The 27,989-nt window shown below is 42.5% G+C and overlaps 1 protein-coding gene across 14 annotated transcripts; it reads left to right on the top strand.

Annotated features, from left to right (window-relative positions):
* Nucleotides 1-33: 33 nt before the first annotated feature.
* nfyc (nuclear transcription factor Y, gamma) lies at nt 34-27,911 on the top strand. Of its 14 annotated transcripts, none has more exons than XM_049603358.1 (11): nt 34-136; nt 12,213-12,322; nt 12,516-12,584; nt 15,398-15,511; nt 17,720-17,815; nt 20,435-20,611; nt 24,192-24,260; nt 24,717-24,869; nt 25,170-25,274; nt 25,369-25,428; nt 26,583-27,911. In XM_049603358.1, exons 2-11 carry the CDS (start codon nt 12,224-12,226, stop codon nt 26,700-26,702), a joined length of 1,062 nt encoding a protein of 353 aa, XP_049459315.1. In that variant the 5' UTR covers nt 34-136; nt 12,213-12,223; the 3' UTR covers nt 26,703-27,911. The 14 variants fall into 14 exon arrangements, with proteins under 14 accessions (XP_049459315.1, XP_049459308.1, XP_049459318.1 ...); XM_049603351.1 differs by having other exon boundaries at nt 12,513-12,584; XM_049603361.1 differs by having other exon boundaries at nt 45-136; nt 12,216-12,322.
* The last annotated feature ends 78 nt before the right edge of the window (nt 27,912-27,989 follow it).

Genomic DNA, 27,989 nt, shown 5'->3' with positions numbered 1-27,989 from the left:
GACGTACTCGCTACGTCATCACGTTCAAGCACCCAACTCTTTCCGGTTCGAGTAGCAGCCATCTTGTTTCCCCTTGCTAGCTAAATAAAATAAATAATACGCTGAGCCGGACTTCACTTCGAACCCGTTAAACAAAGTGAGTAAGAAATTAAAATGCGTTTGTGTGTGGGACGTTTACAAGAAAGAGGTCCGTGTTGGGTGGAAGTACGAGCAATTATTTCGCTTCTTTTCATTTGCTGTTCTTGACCAATAGACGATTGTTTTGGAAGATGAACATAGGCGCCATTTCCCTCCCCGCTCTCTGAGGCGCTTATTGGTGGCCCACTGAAGGGATCACGGGCGGTCAGGAAACTGATGCTATGTGTCCGCCATGTTGGCTCTTGTGTGCGTGATTGTGAGACGGACTGGCTATTTCAAATGGGCCCCGAATGGCGTCAGTTGCAGAACGAACTTAGCCCTAAAAACCTTGATTGGTGGAATCTAGTCCGAGGTTTGATTGGTCTGAAGGACAGATCCAAACGTTGTCTTTATTGGTTAGACTGCTTCTTCCTAGCTTTGGAAAGCTTTGCAAACTTTCACTTGATGGCAGGACCCGTTGTCCAGTGGTGATAAAAATTACGAACACTGCGAATGGTCCTCGGTGCTGTACAACGGTCACCGGTGTGCATCTCCAACAAGCTAACATTAACTTCACTAACGTTAGCACGGTCGGCAGGGACTAACGTTATCATAACGTTAGCTACTGTTGCTAAATATGTGCGTTGAGGGTTGATAATCCAAGTGTTTAGCAGCCGATGTGTTACGGTTTAGCACTACATTGTATTTTAATATTCAGGTTTATTTTAGCGACCGCTGTCTCACTGATAAATAAATACTGACTTCTGTCTGCTACCCCGGGATGTTGCATTGGCTTCAGTCTCCTGCTAGCTGCTTTGTTCGTGTTAACTGGCTTATTATGTATGCTATAGCGATCCAGTTAAAGTGCAACAAAGTGTCCTGCTCCCACTGTAAAAACACTGTTACCTACATGTACATTTTATGTGTCTTTGTTTTCCTACCCAGGATAGAGCATGCAACACTCCTTGATAAAACTTAATGTGTATACCTTATATAATCAGGAATGGAAATGAACTATTTTTGTCCACCTGCCACTGTGGATGCTGGATTCCCAAATCTAACTGTTACCAGCCACTACATTAAATTACCTTTTATTGGCTGGTGAGTGAAGCAAATCTAGCAGCCACTTACATATTTTACCAGCATTTGGCTAATGCATATTTCCAACCCTGCCTATATTCCTCAAAATATAAAAGAAGAGCGTTAAATCAAGCTACATTGACAAAACAAATCAATATCATTTAACATAAAGCTACACTTGTGTTTCATTCCGTTGTTTTTTTCCATCAATTATTAGCAAATAAATGCTTTTAGCTTATCAGAAATGCCCTCCTTGAATATAGGGTTCACACACCCTCTTTAACAATAAATTCAATGACTCTTCAGCGACAGTCTACTCAAATTCAAGGACCCAAGACAGCATAGTTTGAGACACTGATAAAGATTAATTACTGTTATAGTGCTGAACATTTTTATAATGAGAAGTAGCAGGCTTTAAAGAAGCTCAATTAGAAAGCGAAAGATGTTGACAACAGACAATATCCACAGCACCTCAGTTTCTATTTTTGGAAAAAAATGTATCAAGTCATGCACTTTCAATGACCCATATCTATGTATGTTTTTAAACACTTTCAAGGCCTTCTTTCCCTCATTCACAAGCGTTCAAGGACCCGTGGGAACCCTGTTTCACATTAAAGATGTATAGATAACAACACAATGTCTCTGCTATATCCCCAGTGAATAGACCAATTTATAGGTGCTTCAGCATTTCCTATTAATTGTTAGCAGTGGAGACAAATCCTGTGTGTGCAGTTTACACTCTTGCAACCTTTCCCACAGCTTAGCTTACTTTATTAACCTAGAAGAGTTATAGTAATGTTGTGGTCTTACGCCACTGTTCTCCGTACATGTTTAATCTAGCAGTTGCATATATTTATCATGACTGGATAAGTTAGGTCACCGTCAGCTAACCATTTATTCTTGCAGGTGTTGTCTGCATGTGTTTTTGTAATTTTTGGGTGAATGCATAGCTAGGCCTGGCTACCCTGAGGGTGCTGTGTGTTTATGAAACCCATAGTCTGGCTGGTGTATGTTTATCTCTAAACAGCGTCAGTGAGAGCAAACATGTCCCTGCTACGGGCAGCATAGGTCATGGGAAGGTCTCATTTGTACGGTGACCTTGCCAGGTGTCATTACTGTGGCATTTTGGGTAGCCAGAATACATCTACAGAGAGAACTGCCGGAGAGATTAATATTTGTGCAGCTCCACTCTAATCATTAACTGGGTGGCTGTAGTACCTGCTCCAGTCCCCGTGCTCCTCACAAAAATAGAAAAGGGAACATTTAGCTTTGTTTCTCTTGAGTCTCTATCTCGTTCTCTCGCCCTCTCTCCACTTGTTCTACCCCTCCCATCCTGTAACAACTCTCCTCTCTGTCCTTCTCCATCCTTCCGGTTCCCCTCCCCCTCTAAGTTTTTCATTGATGGGGCAGGTTTTGCTCTCTTTCTCTCTCTCTCTTAAGCTCGTTGTGTTCCTCACTACAGTCAGGATTTGCAGTAATATGCAGCATAAAGCTTCAGGTCATATCGCCACACTTTGAACAACTTATCAGTTAAATGCTTCTCTGGCTAAAATGTCATTAACCATCGCACTGTCAATTTGACACTTCTCATTTTATTTTCTAAGCTTTAAGTGTCTTAATGAGTTGCATATTAGATGTGGAAATATGCAGTGGGTGGTGCATAAAATACGAGTTGTGCACATGAGCAGCAGTGTCATGCTTTGGTGCTCTAAGGTAAAGGTTACTGTGCAGAAAGAATGCACCTTAAACCAGTGGTAAGCGAACAAAAGGGCATTGTATGACATTGCTGACGTGGTTTTTTGATGACGTTTTAATTGTGGAAGTTGCTGTGAGCGTAGTTTTTTGGGGTCAAGACAACAATGTCCTTGTTTACAGACTTTCACCCATATCTCTTAAGTCTTGTTTATCCACAAATAGGATGAGAATGAAATGCACTCTTTTTTTCTACCTCTTCTCCCTCTCTGCTCTCCAGTCAGCTGATTTGTCTTCATGTTGTACAAAAGCTTTACAATGATCTGTTTAGCAGTAATTAGTTTTTGTGTAAATTTGATTGACAGGCTTTCATTGAGTTAAGGTTGTGGTTGCTTAGTTGCATAACTAATTATTCCCATGAGTCATGACTATTTGTTGAATAAAGTCTAACTCAACTAATTCATATTCTAAGAGAATAATGAGAGGCCATGCGTGTAGACAATTTATTTCCTCCTCTAGCATAATATTAACAGTACAATGAATCTCATTATAACAAGTAGGCTGGTTAGAGGCTAGATATGTGCAGTGTGTACCTGTGACTGTGAGCAAGGATGAATGAGAAAGCAAGGGCAAAACGTGTGTGTGTGTGTGTGTGTGTGTGTGTGTGTGGATGTGCATGTATACCTGTGCACACGTATGAGACAGCGAGTCTGCCTAGTATGCTTTTGTACTTTAAATCATGTGGATGCAACATGCGGCATCCATCCTGACACTTGTTTCAGCCAGTGAGGGCCAGCGTGGCTGCCTGCATCACGGTGCTGTCAGCCTGTAGCGGCACAGAGGAGGCGGGGCGGAGGGAGACATTTAGTTTGACATTGTAAATAAGCAGAGAGCAGTTGTCAGAGAGCAGCCCGTGGAGCCTTTCTCATCCGTCCAGCAGCAGGAGAGGCAGGGACCGCCCGAGGACAAACAATGCCGAGGCAAGCCACCACCAGCACGCCCTCACGCACTCCCCGGAGAGCTTTCCACAACTTTGTTTGCTCTTTTTCACCTATTCTCCTCTTTACTCTCTCTTCCTCTTTTCTTTTCCCTGACCCCTATCCTGCAGCTCAAGGTAACTTAGAGCAGGAAGTTGGCTGTCGGTAAAAGGGGGTTGGGCGGAGGAAAGGGGAGGAGCAGGGGATGTGTCAGAGCTGACTGGTGTGTGCAGCGTCCAATGGCATAGGAGGACCTTGTCTTCTCATTGGTTGCAAGTGTCAGAGTGGGGCGGGAGCCGGGTGTGAGGCGGGGTTTGAGTATCATGTAGCATGCTAGATTGATTACTCTTGAATGTTAAAGGGGAAGGAGGCTAGAGATTTTTGTCTGTGAGTCGGGAGTGCCGCTGTACTGTTTGCCTGCTGTTGCGCTGTTGCCTGCTGCTGTGCTGGCTTTCTGTTCCCTCTCGCTCCCTTCTCTGCGCCGGGCCAGGGGTCAGCTCAAAGACAAACGCACGGGTCACTGGCTAGAGAGAGGGAGAGGGGTGAGGGAGTAAAAAAGACACAGAGAGAGGGAGAAGGTCAGTGACTTGAGAGGACTTGGTCAGAAGAGAAACAGGAGCGGGGCTGTATGTTGAGGCAGCAGGAGGACGTTGGGGGGCTGCTGAAGGAGACGGGGCAATGTGTAAAGGGAGAGTGGAGGAGAGAAGGGGGGAGGGGTAGAAGAAGGGGGGCTTGCTCCTCTGTGTGTCCAGCCTGAGAGCCTTTTTAGAGCCGTCCAGCGGAGCCAGAGTGCCTTTTGTCTGTTGATACGATCAGGAGACTGGAGGAAGTGAAGGAGCTTGAGAGAGTTTTTCTGTCAGCCTCTGTGCCTCTTCTTCCTGCTGCCGCTGCTGCTCTCAAGGAGACTTGAACAGGGCTATCTGTTTCCCTCTATTCTGCTCTGCTCCAGCAGGGCAGACCATTCACCATGAAGGGCACAGGGGTAAGTCTGACCGCTGAAAACACACACATAGAGAAAAGACCTGTCAAGTTGGTTCGGCTTTGAGTTTGCGAAGAAAATGTGCGGTTCTGTTCACTTTCTGGTGTCTCTCTCCATCACGCTCTGCAGTGATGAGACAGTGTCTGTCCTTTACAGCCGTCCTCAATCCCCCTCCCCTTCCTGTCCTGTAGTACTCTCCTTGGGAGACTGGAGTTGTGCGCTTTGTGTGTGTAGGTCTCATCCATGTCCTTCAGTTGTCACTTCAGTACAGCATTGATGCTTTTTAAAGAAACAACTGTGGTTAGAAAAAGGAGAGATTTTTGTCCATGTTGCATGCTTTCTGTATTTTTTAGAATTATCAAAGCAACAATGTAGAGTTAGCTGTCACTTGTTGTGTTTTGACTTTGGACCACCATGCACACGCACGTCAACACTTACCCAGTGCCCCGTGATGGACTGCATGTAAGTGCATGGCTGCCAGACTCTGTGCTCAGATGTTCCTCACTGTCTTGGTGGTGTTGATGTCCTGGGGGTCTTTGGCCGCAGTGCCTCACCGTAGTGGTCTGGACCCTGTTTTTTCCCCCTGACGTCCTTGTTTACACGCTAGCGCCAGACAGTGACGCAGAGCCGAGAGGCAAAGATGGCATCCATGTTGAAAGGAGATTTGTTGTATATGGAGGACTCTGAGAGGATATCTCTCTGTGTTGTTGTCGCTGTTGGTGTCATGGGTCCCCAGGGGTGGAGGTGCAGCTGGTTTCAGTGACCCCGGGACCCCCCAGGCCCCCGCCCCGACAGTGCCAGACGCCCAGATGGGACAGACTGTCAGCCTGTCAGCTTCAGGGACAGAGTAGGCTAATAGTTTGATCTGATCTCTTCTGATGGAATCTTTGGAGGGCGCCTCTTCTCTCACTTGCCTCCGACTGCCTCTCTCTCCCCTCCCTTACTCCCTAATTGAAAGTTTCCATTGGTGCCTTTGACAAAACAAAGTCCCGATGGGGAAAGAGAGAGTGTGAGAGATTGAGAGAGGGAGACTAAAAATAACTCTTAAGTTGAAGCCCTTGCTGCCAAATCCCAGGGTTGGCTGCTGTCTGCATGAGATTTGAATATCATTTGTGGCCTGTAGAGTACCATAGGCACACCGGTGGAAAGTAGAAGTAAATGAAACATGCCAACCACTTAGAAATAGCTAGGCCTTTCAGCTTATCACTAAGGTGACCACTACCGCTGTGCGTTCACTCATTTGCCCTTGCCACCCCTGTGTTTTTTACATGTGTACACTGTCACTAAAGACAGTGTGGGCAGCCAGGGGGAGTCAGCTGTGTTCCAGCATTTAATATGCAGGTAGCTTTAGCCCTGCCTACTTTGACGCCAGAGACTGGGCCTAGCATTGGATGAAGGTCACAGGAATGTGAGATTGGCTCCTGCAGTCTCTCTGTCAGCATTGAGAAGGAAACATGTAGAGGGAGATGAGAGGAAGCGAAACCCAAAGGGAGATACAGAACATAGCTAATATGTACAGTATGTGATGTTTTTATTAAGCTTCTTAGAAAGTACACAGCCTGAACCACTGGGGTCACTTAAGTGCTGCAGTGAAAGTTGAAAAACCTGTCCTTTTCTATCCTCCCCCCTCTCCCTCCCCCTCTCTCTTTCATCTCTCTCTCTCTCTCTCTCTCTCTCTCTCTCTCTCTCTCTCTCTCTCCCCCTCCTCCCTCTCTGGTTTCTCTCTCTCCTCTGTTGAATGACCTTGGGAGATCAGTGACTAGCACTTCCTGGAGTTGGCTTGAAGCAGAACCAAGGGCAAAGTTTGCAGGGGCTGTTTGGTTGGCTGGTTCGGTCCAGCCATGTCAAAGGGATGTTGCACTGCAGGTCACAGCTAGGAACGTCCGTCATTATAACCCCCTCTGTTCTTTTTTAATCACAAAACATTTGCACCAACATCTGTGAAAATGTTGTGCATGTCCCAGTAGTTAATCTGTAATTCCTGGCTGGGAACTTCTTGTTTTTTTGTTTTGCCTGAGTAGATCATTTACCCTGCATGCTGTAACCATGCCAGTTTGTTTCTGTGTGGTATTTGTGATTGGATTCATGAAAGTGAACACTGTAATAGTTCAGGATTTGTAAATATACTCGCTTTGATTTATGGCCATCATTTGAAATGAATGTTTGCCAGTATGACATTTGTTACCAAGGCTGTATATAAGCCATCTATTTAGGTGTAGTAAATCAGAATAAAACTGACATAGTGTATGTTATACCCTGAGTTAAGATTCTCAGTGGTCCAATGATATATCCTTGTTTAGAGTAACAAGTTGTGTTGCATTTGTTTTTCTGCTTCAGTTTAAACCTTTAACCTTTAGTGACCTTCCTGCAGAACTGCCTACTCTGCATCACTGACAGTTTCACACAGCAGCATGTGGAAAGTTGACCTCTTGCTAGACATGCCAGTGTAGCAACACCCATCCCATAGCTGGTAATATTTTACATGAAAACATGTCTTTCAGTTGATTTCATAATTTACAGTGAAACATTGTGGTAACAATTCCCTGTGGTTACATGTTTGCTCTTTGTACAGCATGATGTTTGAACTCTTAGCAACTATGAAGGGTTACAATGTGTGAAGTTGCTTTAATGTCATAATATGGGGAAAGAAAATGTCCTCTGCCAAATCATCATTTGCCTATTTCCATGTTACAGTCTTACTAGATTGAAAGAGCATTGCAAAATAAGTTTTAAAAAACCCTTTCTCACAGTATTTCACATTTAGATTGATTAATTAATTAAATATAGCGGACATGACCTAAATGTAGTCATTTTGCTGAGGGACTCTAAGAGAAAGTTATTCTGTGACACAGGTTCAAAAATTCGCAGACAAGTGTGAATAACACTTGCCACTTTAAGGTTGAAGTGGTCAAATTGACAATTATCATACCGTATACATTTGCTTATCAGCAGTGTTTTAAAACAAAAAGCTCCTTTCCTCCTCAACTGCCTGTAAGACTATTGACGTAAACTTTTGTTTGAAAAATGGTTCTAAGTTTCGATTATAATAAAGCTGTTGTTCAACCAAAAAATAACTTCTATTTAAATTCCTCTGAAGGTTATTGTAATTAATAATAATAATAATAATAATAATGATGATGATGATGATGATGATGATGATAATAGTTGTGTAACACCATATGCTGTGAAACAGAAATGGTTATCGTACCATGAAAATCTCATACCATTTCAACCCTGCTTGCCACACTTATACACATGGATTTCACACAATGTATGCCCCTTTATTTCTGTGTGGGTCAGGCTGTCTCAGCGCACATCTGCTACAATCTGAAGTGTCAGCTCTGCTTCAGGGAAAGATCTGGGATTAAATGAGTTCTTCTTCAGCACAATGACAATGTGATACTGAAACACCTCGGGGAAAAGTTCACTCTTCGGCCTCAAACGGCCTTCAGTTTGTCCTAAACTGCTGTGCCTCATTACCTATCAAGTGCACTCAGCAAAATTAGGATCAATTTACACCATCAGTCAGGTCATTAAGGGGGCAATTAACTGCAGGACATTTCACCTTAACCAAAGACCAATTAATTCATCTGCTTACCTGTACTGTCTGTTTTATGACAGTGCCTGTGTTGGATGCCTGAGTCACTGAAAACTTTGTCCTTTCTTTGCTCTTTACTAATCCTAAAGCTCAAATGAATAGGCATAAGTCTAAGTGATACCATCTTGTTGTTTTTCCGGTCTTCTGCCTACGCTGCTATCAGGTTTATTTGGGCAGGAATTGAAGTCTCATGTAAAGTGGTGTGATGTCAGAGTTGGAGCGAGTTGCTGATGCTGCTGTGAGTGGCCACTTGATGTGACGTGCCAGTTTAGCGAGAGAGAGAGAAAGGGAGGGAGGGAGGGAGGGAGGGAGGAGACGGAGAGATGCAGGACTGGGCTGGCAGAACAACATTAGCGCTGATTCAGCTGCCGCAAGCGGAGCAGCATTGACTTTCTCAGAGAAGTTGGAAGAAGGGGATCAGGTGAAAGCAAGTAAGACAGAGCATGAGAGAAACGCACACCCACGGGTGACAGAGAGAGAGATGGGAAGTACTGGAGAAGAGACAGGAAGAGAGATGTAGATCCGCTGAAGGAGGAAGAGCAAGTTGCTGTGTTGGACAGTGTCGACAAAGCACAGGCATCACATTTGTCCTCAAAGACACACACACACAGCAGAGCTGGTAGGAAACCCAACACCGGCATCTCTCTGTCTCAATGACCTGATGAAGGACAACAGAGCCGCAGGGAAGAGGAGAGGAGAGATGCACAGTGCAAAACAACACAATGTACCCTAATATAGCATACAGTGGCAGCTTAGAACAACACAGCAGAGATGTCAGGTTCATCACAGCACAATGATACACAGTATTATCCAGAATAGCAAGCTCACATCAAAATTCAATGTGTCCACCACATCTGATTCTTTATTTGGAGCGACTTACAATGCTGACCATACGTTTTAAGGAATGAACTGAACCACCAAGGTTTAACAAATTCTTTAGCATAGATTTCCATTTAAGGAGTACTTCAACACTTCCTATAGATGGAGAACTGAAATACAGAAGCAAATAGTACTATAGTAAGCAGTCTTGACACTGGCTTTCTCTCATTGTCCACATCAACCTCTTTACTTTTTACAACTTTTATAATGTTGACATTTATTAACTTTCGGGGAGTTTCAAAATCGATTTTCTTTGCACAGCGAATAGCCCCACTCAGAGTATTTGTTTGACTAGACTAGACCTGAACCATAGAAGGTGTTGCAGAAGTCAGTAGAAGAAATTATATTCTGCACTTGTGTGTCTGACATCAGCGGCCTCCCACGCCAACTTTCCATTGATACAAAGCCTTGGGAAATATTGTAATATTGGTGTACTGTAGGTAGAGCACACTAACTAGCAACATTAAAGGCATGTTGATACTTAACCCCTCTTTTCTTATTCCAATAAGCTGCGTTTCACTTTTCCGCTCTCACGCTTCAGCCTGGCTCTCGTCACACTTGCTTTCTTTTCTCACATATTGACTTCTCCTCTGCACCCCCCCCTCCTGCTGCTGTGGTTAGTGTGTGGCTGTGTATTTAGATTGAAGGTCACGGGGTCAGAGTGAGGGGGTTGGGGTGTATGTGTGATTTAATAACAGCTCGCTCTCTCAGTGTTTTAAAAGAAAAGACAGGAGTTTAAAAGAATTGTGAGAGCAGAAGGAGCTTGGGTGGCCTGTGTGTTTTACTTTTTTTTTTTTTTTTTTTTTTTTTTAAATCACTTGAATCATTCGCTATTTTAACTCCCCTATCCTTCTCTGTTTCCTCTGGGCCACAGTGTTGTTACCATGGTAATTAGCCTGATGGTTGTCTGTAATGCTGCTAAATGTATTGCCTAATTATTGTGTCTTATCAGACTACCAGTTGGAGAGAACCGCACAAGCTGGCAGACAGTACGCACACAGATACACAAGGTTGTCTTGTTCGAAATTATCACAAGATCAAGTGCTGATATGTGTGATGAAATGCTGTTTAGCTGGAAAAAACACAAATGGCTCTCATTGCTCTTCTTTTGTTCAGCATATTTGCATGGTCATGGTGCTGCTGAGTACACAGAGGTCATGCAAGAACTGGCAGAGGTCAGTTTACACATCAGGCAGAGGAGAAAAACTACAATTCCCATCAGTCATTCTGGCCCCGTGGAATGCTGGGATTGTTCTAGTGACTGCAGGATTTCAATCAACCTTGAAATGCAACTGGACACTGAAGCGTCAGACAGAGAAGGGGAGACATTGTCAAGGTCAATCACTAGCCCGGCACGCCATAGCTACAAGCTGCCTGATTGATTTATATAAAGCCATCCCCCGCTGCCATTCTGTCTCATTGATTTAGGCTACTCTCTGTTGAAAACTGAATGACAGAACAGGATGCAGCAGTGCTTCTTCTGTATTATTCAGTAACTCCCACAACTGCCAGAGAAGCAATCTCTCCTGTCAAAAATCAATCCAGGATTCTGGATTAGTGATTTACTGGTGTGAAATATTTACAACTGCACTTAAATGCTCCTGGAGTAAAGGAGCTGATGTGGACCCAGACTCAGAACAATCCCCTACAACACCGCTGCAACGGGGGAGACACTAGATGGAGTGCCTAAAAGGCCGTCTTTTGTTTTGTATTGGTCTGTCAGCTGGACCAGAGCTGGAGCCATTCATGCTTGTTGGCCCCGAGTGAAAAAAGAAAGAGAAGATAAAGAGGAGACCCCCCCCCTTCTCCTAACACTCTCTTTATTTGTTCTGTCATGTCTCTCTCTTTCTCTCCTCGTCTCCCTCTTTCTGTCTTGTTTGACCCACATAGCTAGTTTGCACAGCAGTCTGACTGTGGCCCTGTTTGTCTCTTACCTCCCCGTGTTAAAGCCTTTGGCACTTTGTCTTAGCGCTGGATTAATGCTGAACTGGACAAGGCACTACCCCTCCCTCAACAACACACACAAACACACCCCGTCTCTCTTGAGTAGCTCTACACACTCATCTCTTGTTCTGCCCCCCCATGTTTCTCTTTCTTCTTCCTTCTGGCGAATCTTTTCACTGAGGTGGGGAGAAAAGGGGAGAGAGTGAAAGAGTGCAATCCAGACACTCCAAGCCCTGCATGCTCAGACAGGCAGGCCAATATTCCCCCAGCAGATTCCTGGCATGCCATAGTAACCTGCTGGATCCTCTTTCAAACCGTCAGACCCCTTGTAAGCACTGGCTTTTACATGCGCGTGTGTGTGTGTAACAGTTGGTTTATTTCACTGTACAGTTCTTGTTTAGTTTGCAAGAATTCGTCTGTGTGGGTTCACACACATGTGCATCCCTCAAAACACTAGAATGCAGCTGTTGTCAGGACATTGTTTCTCTGTGACACAATCACACTTTGGTCTTCTAGATCTGTGGCTTCAGCATTGTCCTCAGTGCGTGGGGTCACCAGCAGTGACTTGCACATGGCATGCTTGTGTTTGTAAAGGAACTGCAGCTATGTGCCGAAGGTGAGCCATTCATAATCAGGGAGTGTGCAGCCAGTCTGGTGGTGGTGGGTTCCTGGGCATGTCAACATCCCACAAAGACAGGAATAGACGCCCGTCGGGGCTCTATTTTAGACTTCACTGTATTATAATTATAGGCCATGTGGTTCTGACACACGGCATGAGCTCTGGGCAGCACAGGCCTGGCTTAGACTGACACTGTACTCTGTGTCCTGGTGTCTTGTGTTGAATGATCTGTCTCAAGTGTCTTGACTCATTACATTGTTTCTATTTTTTTCTAATAAGTAACCTTTTGCTTCTACCTCTTGCCTCCTTTGTCATTCCTTGATGCAGCAGAGTAGAGGATGTCCGCAGATGCATTTGGAGCCGGGGGCAGCGATGCCCAGCAAACCCTGCAGTCCTTCTGGCCTCGTGTCATGGAGGAGATCAGGAACCTGACTGTGGTACGCTGTCCACTGAAACAGACACACACACACACACACACACACACACACACACACACACCAGCCAAATTAATATTAAGATTCAATGGTTTTATATGGGTTCAAACTTACACACATGCAAATACTGAGGCACAACTTTTTTTGTGCTCTGTTCTGTGTCTCTCACTGACCACCCATCCGTTATTTCCAGAAGGATTTCCGCGTGCAGGAGCTGCCTCTTGCTCGAATCAAGAAAATCATGAAGCTGGATGAGGATGTCAAGGTAAGAGGACAGCCGTAATAACTGACCATTTTGAGAAAATAATTGTTACTGGAAGGAGGGGGTGTGTAGTAAAAGAATCCACATAGCTCTAGTACTGTTCTTTTCATTAAAATGAGAAATTAAATCCACTACAAATCAAACCAAAACTATAAGAGCATATGGCAATTGTGAATTATTGGTTGTTTCTATAATTATTATGTTATAATATCATGGTAAAATTGTAAAGTCTTCCATTCATATTCACAGGGTTCCTACGCAAGTATGGAAAGTATGAAAAAGTATGGAAATAAATGTGATCAATTTCCAGGTATTAAAAAGTATGGAAAATATTTATGTTTCCAGACTATTACCACTGTTCTAAAATACTGTTTTCTAAAATAGAAAATTAGGTATTTCCAAAAATAATTTAACCAATCCGGATCGTATTTTATGCCGGGCCAATCACAGTTTGTGTGAGAGCAAACGTCTCAGAAAACATTCCGCCCCTTTTACCTGATTGACAAGTGGTATGTCCAGTCCACTGCCCCATGACCCTCCTCCAGCCCCCCAGGTATCAAGTTTCACTCCAACACTGCACCTTCGACAAGAAGACGAGTTTCACGTGGTTCACAATGTGTAGATGCAAGTTTTTGAATGGATGGCTTGACAATACCGTATATAAATACTGGTTGGCCAAAGATTCCCAATTCACACACAGAGCTAGATGCAAGCTTTGTGTGAAATCATTTGACATCGCCAACATGGGGGAGAAGGCGATTCTGAGCCACATGAAAGGAAAAAACGCAGACGTCTCGTTACTGCATCGCTTGCACCCAGAGTCCCAACCTTTTTGCCTCAGCCCAGACATTGAACTTACCTGAGTTTTTATTTGCATGCCATTATGGTACTTGGCCACAATCGCCTATTAAGAATAATTAAATATGATGTGAAATATCATACACTGATATATTTACTCAGATGTCGCATATTCTCTGAAAAAAAAAAAAAAAACCCCAGAGAAGTCTGGAAATTAGGGTATGGAAAAGTATGGAATTTGAAATTCCAAATGTGTAGGAACCCTGTATTCAGCATGCTTGTCATTTTTAATAACAGAGATAGGATTAAGGGGGAAAAATAAGCAAAAATAAGAAAAATGTGTAGCTTGAACCAGATTTTTACCTGCGACCATCAGCTCTATAGGTTGCTTGGTCTGTCGCTTGGTCAGTTTGTTGGTCTGTCTAAAAATATTCTCCACCCTTTGTGGTGTACAACGAAAAGGCTCGTAACATCTAAGCGGATTCATGTAACATGACCAAACTTTTAGAAACACACACACACATAGACACACACAGACACCATTTTGCTTTGTCTCCTTTTATAACTCATGAACTGGTTATCGTCAAGAGGCATTCTTGTACTAGTGACAAGTGTCGGTGAGTTGTGGATGCGTGCACTTCGTGGCTGCAGCTCCTGTGAGTTCATGCTTGTTAAAATGCTTCTGATTTTACTTCCATTTTAGACAAAAGTTTGGTTATTTTAATGCCTGACTGATAATGTTTTCTAATTTTGTGCCTGTATTCTATCAAGTTGTTGGCCTGTTGCCTGTTGTGTTTAGACCACTTGGCGCCTCTGAATGGCCTGTTGGACTTATTTTATAATGGAAAAATATTATCAGCTCTTGCGCATTCAGCAGTGTCTGTTGATAAGAAGTCCATTATTTATATCAAATAGATTTACATCAAAACGTATTAACAGTGTGCATTAAGTGAAATTACAGAGCAGTTTGTGGAGCAAGTAGCTGTGTGAAGCTGTATGCAGCCACTTTTCATTGCTAATATGGTTCCACATTGCAAAGATTTTCGCCACTAGTTGACGATTTAGATATATTCCACATTGCTGCAAGTTGTGGTTTATGTTGAACAGCAATTGGGTAAAAAACATTTGGAATTTATTGTTTGTTTTGTAACGCAGCCACATGTAAGAACACCTTGATACCAGCAACAGTCTCTCAGATCGGCTCAGGATCTCATCTCCCAACATTTGTCAGTCACATTGAACTTGACAGTTAAGGCACAAGGAGTGATTATTTTACCCCCATTACACCAGATTATCAGCCAGGACTGGTCATAGTCTCTAAAGAGAAAGCTGTGAAACGTGTGTGTGTGTGTGTGTGTGTGTGTGTGTGTGTGTGTGTGTGTGGGGCTTGGCTTGAATGTGCCGTGTCAAGAGCACTATCCCGTTAGTTAAGCTGTAGCTTAAAGTGGTAAAGAGATCAGGAGCTCACTAACATATCTGAAGACAGGACCCTTCTGTCAGCCCTGACACAGCAGCTTTCACTGCATGTGTGCATGTGAGTGACATTATTATTTTCCACCTTGTGCATTTAATTTCACATTCATGTCCATGTTACCTTGTGGCTTGGTCTGAGAGTTCATTGCCACTCAGAATGAAGAAGTGGAGTGCGAGGCTAAGCAATTCTCCACTAGAGGCCTGCAGAGCAGTGATTTTACAGCTGAAGAGGTGTTGTTAGGGACAAACAAAGGTTTGAAGGTAACCCACAGCTGTGATGAAAAGAATAGAAATGTTCAAGTGTTTTGGTGAGTAATGATGACATTTTCCAGCTGAACAATATTGTCCTGTTTGAGTAGTGTTTTGAGCTGACAAATTAGCATATAAATTAATTATTATGTGTCTGTGCTGCTTATTTTGCACCATGTGTGAATGTGTTGCAGCCATTTGTCACCCAGGTCCTGATTCATGTCATAGCTGATATGTGTTTGAAGTTTTTCTACACGTGTATTTAAGCAGGTGTACCTCTCATCTCCTCTTTACAGATGATCAGTGCAGAGGCTCCGGTCCTGTTTGCCAAGGCAGCTCAGATCTTCATCACAGAGCTCACCCTCAGAGCATGGATCCACACCGAGGACAATAAGAGACGCACGCTACAGGTCAGATATACTTAAAGAGACCTGTAAACTCTGGTCTTGCCACTCTTTCACTCCTCCAAGTCCACCCTGTGTGTTTTACCTTCATCAGATCATGCTTAAGTAAAGGAAAACAATTCACCCGTTTATTTTTACCCCTTCCTCCTTTGTCTTCTGTCTTGTCTTCTTTCCACCCTGTCTGTTGGGGTTGTCACATCCATCTACTGTAATAACTACATTACCTCTTTCTTCCTCCCGTACATTTCTACTACCTTTCTCTCCCACACCCTTGCATCATTTGGGTCTCCTTTTAGTTTGTTGATTTCTATTCGCTGTGTGTCTGAGTGCTTGTGTGTGTGTCTGTGTGCATATACAAGCTGAGGCCCCATACCAGCATCCCCTTGAGAACTATCCCTCCATTGACTTTGAAAGCAAAGCCAGGCGGGTGCCGTTGACCCACTTTTCCCTCCGGTGCCATTTTGCCTGCTCTGCTGTCCCAAAGTTGAATAAGATGGACTCTGGAATGATGTGAGGGGGGGAAAAGGGAAGCAGAGAACATGAGAGCGCTGATGGGAACTGTTGGGGAAAATCAGACAAGAGTCTCACCTGGATGTCAAGAGGGGAAAACTGTGAAGCAGAACATGAAAGCCCTTAAGTCCACTTTATCCATTCACATACCTCTGAGAGATTAGCAGCCCATGGATGTGTGTGTGTGTGTGTGTGTGTGTGTGTGCACGCGCCAACGCAGGTAGGAAAAGAGACTGGGAAAAAAAGGCAGTGTAATCGCTCTCATCGTAGTTAGTCTTGGAGGAGTCTTAAATTGAAGACCTACTTTGGAAGTGTGTTCACTTTGCTGTTGTCTTGGCTTATCTTTGTCTCGGAGTCCTTTTTTTAGCACGAAACTCTCAGGTGTTAGAAGTCTACACCGCACACTTTAAATAGATGCTTCAATAATTGTGCAGATTTACATGTTAATTACATTTTACACCACAGATGATGTATGAAGTCAGTGTTGACGGTTGAACCTCATGAATGTGTGATTTCCTTGTGCCGAAGTGAGACAAAACATCACCCTCCGTCTCCACATGTTCGCACATACACACATGCAGAACCCGAGTCCCATTGTGAAGAGGCCACGCCAATTGAGGTCACCATAGCAACACTCATCAATAGAACAAGTGTAGATGTGACCTGGTGTTACCAGATATTAATCAAGCTACTATAAATAGCCCTGAGTGCAGGGAGGGCCACAATGGGGGGTCCTGACAGCCAATATCCTGTGGAAAATTCCACAGAGACAGCACACTGCTGTGGATATAGGAAGGCGTATAGCAGCGGAGCCTGTGCTCATGAGGGCAGGAAGGCGTCATTCTTATTCATTTCCAGCCATCACACATATCCAGGGTTATGACTGTGATGCTGGGGTGACTGTTCATTACTATTCCCTTTTACTTAATTGACTGTTATTGTACTTAAATGTAACTCATTGTGACAAATGATTATTTTCATGAGTGTTTAAAGGGTCCAGAGCATTCATTTTGCTGCAAACTGCTGTTTGTTATGTAAAGATATAATGGAGTTATGGTGTCCTGAGCGTAGAGTGAAGTCACGCCACCTGTGTGTGTGTTGCTGTCTGATTTTTTTTTTTTTTTTTTTTGTGATTTGTTGTGGTAGACAGTTCGGCCATGTATGCACATTAGTTCATTGGGGGCCCTTTGTGTGTATCCCACTGCCTGACTCTGCCTCTTGTTGGGCTTACCCTTACGTTCTTACCTTAACGTCAACCAGTCCCAGGTAATGAGTACTAGCCGATCAGAAGGAGAGAAGGGCATGTCAAGTTGCTAGTTATCCTTAGCTGACATGCTAGCGGAGATGTGGTGTGTTAAATTGAAGTCCACAGTGGCTGAGATGCTAGCTCAGCTAAATAAGTTGGGGGAGGGCCATGATTAGTGTGAGGGCAATGAGGTGCGGTGGGGCCGGCGGCAGATATAACTTGGTATTTAGCTCCAAACCTTTCCTCCCTTCCTTTGAGCTCAGTTATCAAAGCTAATGCTTGTTACAGCCCTACTGGGAACTTAATTTCAATTCCACAGTAGCCTCTTGTGTGGCTATTTTGGGACAGTTGACCTTAGGCCTTGAGGCATGTTTATATATAGGTCGCTGCATATATTGAATTAGCATAATTAAAGTCTGACCTCATCGCCTGACCCTCTGTGTCTGTTGTGTTTACAGAGGAACGACATCGCTATGGCAATAACAAAGTTTGACCAGTTTGACTTCCTGATCGACATTGTGCCGCGGGATGACCTGAAGCCGCCTAAACGACAGGTAGGAAGTCACACGCTGCACAGTGAGGCAAACAGCAGGTGTCTCATAAGGTGTTCAGAGTTTTTCTTTCTAGAGAGAACAATTTGTTTACACATTACAGTAAGCACGGGGGAAAAGAGAGTCTTGATCTCAGATGCTTTTCCATTGTTGGCAACCTGAAGGTGCTGTAAACATCCTTGACTGGAAGCTGGGGTTTGGACAGCGAGGGCTTTCAGTCGGATGTTTGCAGCATCTTATTGCCTCTGACAGCCAACAGTAACCTCGATGACACCAGTTTGTACCATTAGTATCAGAAAAGCACAACTTCATCAAGCATTCGAATACGACCTCTACCAGGGACCAAATCAATAAGGATAAAATCAACAGAAAGCAGCACATTGCACTGAAGTTTTGCTCAAGTCAGAGATTGATGTACTGGATAGAAATGTAGGATACCAGATGGAGGAGTGAGATATTTAAATTTGGTGTCAAGTAGACTGTCTCCAGGCATGTAAACATCCTACACTCTCAGCTGTGTTGTCATGGAGCTGGGAGAAGGGTGTTTACGCTTCTGGTGATGGATAAACCTCATCAAGATGAAGCCCTGCTCATCAGTCAGTTATAAAACAGAATGACACAGGTCAGTGTTTACTGAGAATTTAATTTGTGATAATTCTCAGACCTGGGTTCAAGCTCCCGTGCCAGCAAGTATCTAACCTGCTGAACTTTGCTGAGTAAACTGAATGTCAGCAAACTCTGACACCGCATTTTTGTGGCCAGAGAGAGTGTTTACATAAATAAATCAATAACAGGCACATTATTAGTTCTAGTATACCTATATCCGGTGGAGAGTAGAGTACTGGAAATCTAAACTCAAGTAAAAGTACAATTACTCCTGTAAAAAATGACTTGAGTAAAAATGAAAATTATTATTTGAGAAAATTACACAAGTAAAAGTAAAAAAGTACTGAGCTAATAATTTACTCAAAGTACACTGTCATTCCATGCAATATTTTTTTAAGGTGTGTGGGCCAGTACAAAATGAAAAACAGTAGTAGAGCAGGTAGGCTCTAGGATGTAACACGAGACAGAGTGCGGCTGTACTGATATTTAGTGATTTTTACACAACAGTTCTACAAGCACAATTTATTAGTTGACAGGAGGGTTGCAGCGTCACACCATGAAACCGAGTACAGTGGTATGAAAATAGGTGATCATCATGGCGTGTACATTTGCTTATCTACAGTAATAAATAAAATGCAACCGGACGGACAATTTCCCCTGCACATGTGCATCTCCTTTCCTCATCGACTGCCTGTCAGAGTTTTTACACATACTTCCATTATGTAAAAAGCTTTCAGGTTTATTAAAAAAAAAAAAAAAAGCTGTTGTTGAACCAAAAAATAATTCTGTGGTCATTGTAACTGATAATGAAAATGTTAATACCATATACTGTGAAATTTCTAAGACAGTACTGTGAAAATCTCCTACTGTTGCAACCCTAATAAATGGCAACAAGTTATGATCTGTTTGTTTATTTAGTCATTTATTTGGCTGCACCAACACAAACGATTCCCGCAGTTGGACTGTGACTGGACTGTTGCAAAGTAACACATAAACAGTCCTGCACACTAGCCTGCTACTTTGTGTAGTTCATCATGTTACCACACACCAGCTATTTTCTATCATGTACATTTATCGATATGTTTCCAATTATTGTGCAACCAGTGAAATAAGAGTCTGTCGGCAGTCTCTTTGGCCGCATGTGTGGATACTGATGAGTTAACGACTCGATCAGACAGTGCGTTGCAACATAGGCTGATGTCATATGAGCTGATGCGGAGGTTTGCACTGAAGTATCCAGACTTCTTTCCATCCATTCATCCTCTTCTAATGACCATTCATAGTTTAACTCCAATGTCATGTGTAGAAACCTGTTAATCTGAGTGTTGCAAAGTTTGTTAGGATTACTGTAAATGTAATGAGCGCGCTCTGGCACAAACTGGATCGTTTGGAAAATTGAAATGCTGTTGCATTTATTCAGAGCACCATACTCGGAGTTAACGTGCCTAACTTAACTGTTTGTAAATTCACAGAGAAAGAGGACACTCTATTTCTTCTAACAACAATGCTTTTGTTTTAGCGTACGACATTAGATGATTGATTTAGGAGCACACTTAATCTGCCAGTTATAATGAAGTTGTAAATGACAAATGCAGGAAAGTAGATTATCTGCTCAGAAATATTTTTGAAGAAAGATTAGAAGTATAGTTTAAAAAGGGAACATGAAAAGTACTCATTTCTTAGAAAAAGTACCTTTTTTACTTGTGCTTTACTTGAAACTTGTTTCTACCCACCCCTCCCTGTATTACAGTAGAGCCACAAATGTTTGGTACTCATTTTTTTGTGTATGTGTAAATTGTTTTGGCTGATGCCTCCTGGCCTGCACTCTATGGTATTGAACAGTATGGTGCTTGCAATGGATCTTATGTCCAGATTACATTACTCTTCCCCAGCCACATCCCATCAGTTATTTATCAGACCTGCCCTCCTCTACCGTTACACCTGCAAAAATAATTTATGGAGATGTAATGGACTGATAGGCCCTCTTCGATGCGTGTGTATGTGTGTCGTCCGCAGGAGGAGATGCGCCAGTCGGTTGCCCCAGCAGAGCCAGTGCAGTACTACTTCACTTTGGCCCAGCAGCCTGGAGCTGTACAGGTGCAGGGCACACAACAGGGCCAGCAGCCAGGTGCACAAACAGCCACGACCATCCAGCCTGGACAGATCATCATCGCTCAGTCACAGCAAGGACAGGTATTACTAACAGCTTGATTGAAGAGCTCATAACAGGGTTTTTCTACAAAGGACACACACCAAGATTTAAAGAAGCACCAACTAAATGAAACCACAGCTCGATGTGAAAATTTTAGGCAGTCATAGGGGCAATGTGGAGAAGCACACAGACTGAAGCTGAGAGCTTCACTGCACAGAAACACAAATTACCAGTTAATGAAGCCTGCACTGTATTTCAAGAAAGGGCTGTTGTGTTTGAGTGCATGTGTGTTTGTTTGACACCTGAAGGATTACCACTGCCAAGTAGTTTAAGCAGCACATTCTAAACTCCACCCTCCTGGAATCATGCTGCAGAAGGCTTGTTACTTGGCTCATCACACCTGGCTTTATTGATATTAGTCTTAGCTCACATTCAGTAGTCCAACCAGCAGGGATAACTGAACCTCAGAACACACCCAGGGCACATAACTACACTCAGATGCACACCCTTTCTCGTAACCTTGCAGAGGAAGCCGAATAATTCCCTCTCTGTAATTTACCTATATGAATCCCAGTGGAAATTTAATGTTTATAAACAAATACACAAACAATTAACCTAACTAACTGATTGAATGTGTGTAGTCAGTCCCTGTCTATTTTCGTAATATCCAACACAGAGCTCAGCACTAACTTGTAAAAGTGGTTGATTACTATGTGGATATACGTCAGCTTTATAATGAAAGTGCAACAGCAAAGAATGTTAAAAAGCTTTATTACAGAAATTGAACAAAATTCTTTGTGAGTTGAATCAGTTTGCACATTAATTTGTGAAGTTGACGGGTGAGTCGAACTCTTCACCCCATCTCTAAAACAGATGTGTGCACACAAGTAAATGCATCAATGCACATTCAGTATTGGTTTTGGTTCTAACTGTATTAGCAAAAAATATTAAACATGTTTTTTCTGGGGTGCACTTATTGCTGTTTGTTCTCCCTATTTATGTTAAAACTGGTAGCCACTGATAGCAACCAAAGACCATGATTGATTGCCAATTTCTCAAAATGGTTCCCATGGCAACCTGGCAACAGTTACTGTCGAGCCGTGCTCCAAAATGTACACATATCAATCATAGAGAGTGTGAGCCATGGTTGAGTATCTGAAATCATATAGTAGGCAGTGTGTGTTATACCTTATAAGCAGAAAAACAGAAAACACTCACGTTACGCTCAGTTTCAGTCATACTTATATGTAGCATTTCTACTAGAATATGTTTATATACACTTTCAAAGAAAACATTATTTTCTCACACTGTCTGTGCTGTAACACTTGTATTCACCCTCTGTCTGAAACGCTGCGTTTTGCATCTGTCTCTTTAAGCCCCCTCCTGAATAAGCCCAAGCTGCTCTAATTCAACAGCGTTTCCAGGTCTTCCTTATCTGCACTCTTGGCGTTTTTGCACCGCCATTGCAGCCGGGGGAATAACTGTAATAGCTCTGTGGCTGTCGTTTTTACCTTGATGTAGTGTAGTTTGACATCACAACTTTAAGGAAGTCCTGATGGCTCGTTTGAAGGCACAGTTTCTGTATATGCACTGTGCATTTGTGCAGTGTTTTGATACTTCTACAGTATTTTTTAGCACCTATACCTGCTTTATAATAAAAAAAGATACAGAAATATGACTTTATACAATATTGGACCTTTAATAACTCAAAGAAATCATCATCAAAGGCTCGCTGAACACTTCAAGTACGTTTTTTTTTTTTTAAATTAATTCTCACTGTTTCAGTTAGTTCAGAAGTCCCCAGTACACACTTATAAAACACACTCTGCTTCTCTTTCACACTCACTTAAGAGACACATACACTGTTTATATCAGTCAGTGCGATATCAAACATGCACCTTTCAGTCGTCTCTCTTTCTTATTATCTCTCTCTCTCTCCCTCTCTCTCCCTCTCTCTCTCTCTCTCTCTAGCTTGGTTTCTGCATGTCATTTAGCCATGCTGTTGGGCTGCTGTGGTGCTTCATGCTGCTTCAGCAGACTGCCTTTAGCTGAGCTGTCATACTCGTTTAGACCTGGCCTGATTCACTAGCACTGCTACTGCTGCAGTCCCCGCTGAGAACAGGGAGGTCACAGTTTGACACTCACCTTACGTAGACTCCATTGTAGGCTATTTACAGGGTAGCGCTTTAAAAAGTGGGCCTGGAGGAAATGGAGAAAGCTTTAAATTCCCTCAAAAGGATGTTTGGTTTGTTGAAGCGCTTTTGAGATAAAATAAAAACTTGGAATCTTTGAAGCTTCAGTTCAATCCCTCTGGCAATAGGTGCTTTTACATGGACTAGACTAATTAGCCCAACCAGAATAAAATATCTCATATAACTATGTCAATCAGAAGAGATGTTAAGTCTTTTCATAAATTGTTTACACAAATCGTTTCTCTCTGGTTAAAATGAATATATTCTCTCTGTGCTTGTTTGCCCCACGTGGGGATAACATAGGGTGACGAAGGGGACTCCAGGGGCCCGCACATGACTGTTTTTGCACATCTCTCTCTTTGCTGATTTTGACAAGGAGTTGTTCATAACTTCAAAAATATTTAGCGCTCTATTTGTGCTTCGTTCTTATGTGAGTGCTCTGATTAATGAATGTTTCTATTGATTTCGAAACTGCAGCCTTACATAACATTGTTACAGGCTGAATCAGGGAGTCACTGGAAAGGAGCAACCGTCTGTCGCTACCAGCAGCAGTAGTCTGCATACGAGACATTTAGGGAATGTCGTTAAAATGTAAAGTCTCCCGATAATTTAGGGAACATCTGTATTTTGTAGCTGTGGAAAAAATACATATTCTGATTAAATGCTTTGGCGCATGTAAACACACATCTTTTCAGATCACTTTATTCAGCGTCAAGGTGGAATCTCTTATCAGATTGATGTCAGTCAGAGTGATGAAAGATTGTGCATGTAAGAACAGCTACTGCAACCTGCTTATTTTAAGAATTTCCCTCAGTTTTGTGTTGAATGTGAAAGGTATCTGTTTTGTTGTCGACCAGCTCAATCTCAACTATTCCTCTTGATGGTATTTAGGTCACATTATAGATATTTTGTGGTGTAAAACAGGTCTTATTAGCTTGCCACTATCTCTCAGGCACATGCCATGTATGGTACAACAGATTTGGTCTATGGAATGCCGGAAATACATAAGAATGAGGAAAGAAAAGAAGACAACTGGTTGACTAGTTGCTGCTGTTGTGCCAATTCTGCCCTTTTTTTCAGGTCACCAATACTCTCAGTATGAGATAAGTGCTTATGAAACCACAGCTGACATTATTTAAGCTGCTGTAAATGTCAATGTGTATGCATCTTCAGAATCTCTCCAAACTCCACCATGATTTTTTTTTTTTTTTTTTACCTGTTTCTGGCATTTCACCGCAGCTTCTTTGTCATTCATAAACATGTCATTAAATGTCATTTGCTGCTTATATGTCACTGTATGCTGCTCTAACCTTCAAGCTCTACACACACTCCACACATGCTTACATTCATGTGTTAAGTTGTTGCAATCGCTGCTTTCTCACTGTGTGTCTTTCTCTCATTTTCTCATTCTATTCTGTTGGGCCATCAGATGCTGCAAGGTGCCACCATGCAGCAGTTACAGCAAGTGCAGGTGCAGTCACAGGGCACACCCATCACGGTAAACACACATGCTCATGTGCATTTATATATTCACTAACCTCTCTCACACACACACAGAGGCCACTACGTGTTGCCACAGCCCTGTAGGTGACCGCAGCCTACATGCTCTGTCCTGCTCAGGTGACTGAGGCCTGTAGGGGTGAACCCAGCATGAGATCAGGTGGCCTCTCCTAGATAGTGTGACAGACAGGAGACAAAGAGAGGTCTCGAAGGCTGCGTTGTCGTCTCACGTGCCCATATCTTAGTACCTGCCTGATGATCTTTAACAGACTTTCAAAATTTAAGAAAACAAGTTTCATGGTGCTGGTTAAAATCTTACTCCCAGGAAGTTAGTGATTTCCTGGTCCTTTGTGTCAGTCATAAACTACATGCCTGTACCAGTTGTTGCTCAGCAACTAATGCGTAACTTCTGTCTGTCTTTCTTTTTCTTTGTTTCTTCTTTTCTCTCTGTTAGAGTGCACCTGTGGCCATGCAGGTGAGTGAGGGCCAGCAGGTACAGATTGTCCAAGCTGCCCAGGGTCAAGCCCAGACAGCTCAACCCCAAGGCCAGACCATGCAGGTCATGCAGCAGATCATCACCAACACAGGAGAGATCCAGCAAATCCCGGTAAGAAAAAAAATGAAAAAGCTGAAACAACAGAGTTATAGGAGTCAGGGGAGGAACTGATGATGGAGCAAAGAAGCTAAAACTGTGGATAAACTCGTCAAGTTTTTAGACAATAACCCATTCTCCACCGTTTGATGTAAATCATCAAACGTGAGTTTTGCAAAGTTGTTAACTCACCAGCGGAAAGTGAATGATTCTGGTTACTGTTGTCCAGAGAAGGAAAATGGCTGTGACCTCTGTGTTGGAATGACCTTTGCTCCGAACCAAACTTTGTCTCCCCCTTGTGTTGGTCAACTGCAGGTGCAGCTAAACACGGGCCAGCTACAATACATCCGTCTAGCTCAGCCTGTGTCTGGAGCACAAGTGGTCCAAGGACAGATTCAGACTCTTGCCAACACCCAGCAGGTAATTACAGTAGCAACAAAAATAGCATCTATAAAGCAAAATATCTGATAACCAAGTATTTTACATAATTAAATTGAACTTGTTTTGTTTTCAGATCACACAGGCAGAGGTACAGCAAGGACAGCAGCAGTTCAACCAGTTTACTGATGGACAGGTAACAAATGCAACGAACATATCCAGTGTGGCAAAGCTGTTTATCTGGATAGTCCATGCACAGATAGTTTAGAGAACATTTGTAACATTGTCACTAGCCTATTAGTTGAGATTCAACAATTAAACTGATTCATTTTGTCTCAGTTGAACTATTCACTCAAGCTATGCTGTATAGGTTGAGTGAATAGTTCAAGTTCAGCTAAATTATTATGAGAGTATAGGTATGCTCATGAATTGTCACACATACTCCAAAGATAATCTGTTAAACATCTGCTGAAGAAAGAGAAACAGTTGAATTGTTGAATCTCTGTGCACTGTAATAGAAAAAGGAAACAGAATATTTAACTTTCATACCAGCACAGATATCTATACATGATGAGAAAAAAGATAAAAAGTAAAAATTAACATAAAGTCAAATTAAATAAATAAATAAATGATGTAATGAGAATAATAATGATAGAGGGATCATGTGTAGCTTTGTGAGATGAGGGTCTGGAGGATATACTAAATGAACTAAAGTATAATTGAAGCCATCCATCCAATAGAGTACTAAATAAAGGAAACACAGCCCGTTCACGTCATGTGTGTCTCAAGATTTAGAGAAAGATGGGTATTTTACAAACAGTGTTCAGTATGACCTTCCACAGTTTTTGTACCTCATTGTAAACTCATGAAAGATTAAATGCAGCTCCCTCCGTGGAGAAAGTCTGAAGCCACAGTCCCTCTTTCAGCTGATTGGTGTCTTTTCAATTTGTTGCTATCAGCCCTTTAGCTGTTGTGCATTTTGTGGTTGTTTGTCATGTCTGGACCAGTTTCCTTCAACAGTGTCAATATCATGCATGACTAAATTTGACCTCAAATTAACCAAGAAAACTTTCAAGACTGTACCAGCCAAGACTGGCAGCATTAAAAGTGAGTTGCAGACTAATAACATCAGACAGAAAACCACAAATCAGAATTGGACACAAATGCAATGATAAAATCACGAATAAAATCCTTAGAATCCTTAAAATCCTTAATGCAGTCAGATAAGATATTTAATTTTAGAAACAGCCTAAATAGCACCGTGTATAAAACCATGTAATCAGATGTCATACCATTAAAATTCACCAACACCTGGACCTTCAGCCTCTCTTGTCTCTCTCTGTTTTACAGCAGTTGTATCAGATCCAGCAGGTGACAATGCCAGCAGGACAGGAGCTGACCCAACCGATGTTCATTCAGTCCACAAACCAGACAGCTGACGCACAGGTCACGCAGGTCAGCACTGAATGAGCCCAACCAGGAACCTTTTTCTCCACACACACAACACGCATACCAGCCCATGTGATGCCGACAGATGCCACCGACTTCGTCAAGGGACTCTTGATAAACTTGATTTCAAGCACTGCTCATGTAGATGGGGCACCTGAAATCTTGTGATAAATTTAGTGCACTGGTTAAAAAAAAGGGACACTGATTGACTCTAAAAATTACACGTTAAGTTGCATCCATGCTTTGAACTTTCTGTACTTGTTACCCACATCCACAGTGAATATATGCATCAACTGCCGCAGTCCCTGACACCAGTGTCTCCACAGACCAACTCTGTTTATCATCTCATGTTTGAGCCTGAAACATTTTTCAAACATTAAGTTTGCTTTGTTCCTGTTGCCTTCCTTTCTGCTCTGTGTTTGGTAATGAATTGGAAAAGTGTTTGTCTCTCTACATGACCTGCTCCTGGCATATCTGTGGCTCAAAGTGGCCATGGGATTCTTCACCTCCTGCTTTCTTTCTGGAAAAATACAAATCATTCTCTCTTTAGTGTTTTCCATGTAGTTTGACAGATGAAATGAAGCCATATACCTCAGATATCACTTTTTACAGCAAGTCAGTCAAAGAGATTTTGAAAAGAGGTTATAAGGTTCAGTGAAAAATTCATGTATTTTCTCTTTTGTGTTGTGTTCCACATTGACGACGAAGCATGACTTTTTGTTTTAAGGGCTTCACACTGTATAGGTTAACTGTGTGTGTGAGGGTGTGTGTGTTTGTATTTCAAGCACACACCCCACAGTCATCTTTACTATTCCTTTCATTTACTCTTCTTCACAACGCAGTCTTTAGAGCAGGGAATCTCTTCTCTGCTTCTATGCAGTTTTACACATCCCTCTCTACTCGGGTGGAGTCTTGTGCCCTGGTTTATGTCTCATGTACAAACACATGACTCCATCTGGAGCATAAAACAAAACACCCTTTTTATAGAACTCTCCTTATTCCCCAATACAAGTGTTTTTCCTCTGGTTTTGAGATGTTTTGCCTCATATCTTCCCCCTCATTTTTTGTACAGTAATGATTATTATCAATGTTGTTATTGTTGTTTTTGCATGTAGTTTAAACTGCCAGCATGACATGCAATAGATAGGTACAATTTTATTTTCGACGTTCCTTTTTGTAAACAAACTTTGTTTGTGAGAAAAAAAATTAAAAAAGATAACTTGTCTAAGAGTCATGGTATTTTTCTGAGTTTGTGTCATGGAGTGCTAATCTTTGTTTTTGTTGTTTGTTTGTAGGTGAATTAAGCGC

The sequence above is a fragment of the Epinephelus fuscoguttatus genome, linkage group LG17, assembly GCF_011397635.1.
Source record: "Epinephelus fuscoguttatus linkage group LG17, E.fuscoguttatus.final_Chr_v1".
Lineage (NCBI taxonomy): Eukaryota > Metazoa > Chordata > Actinopteri > Perciformes > Serranidae > Epinephelus > Epinephelus fuscoguttatus.
This window is presented reverse-complemented; position numbering and strand designations above follow the sequence as displayed.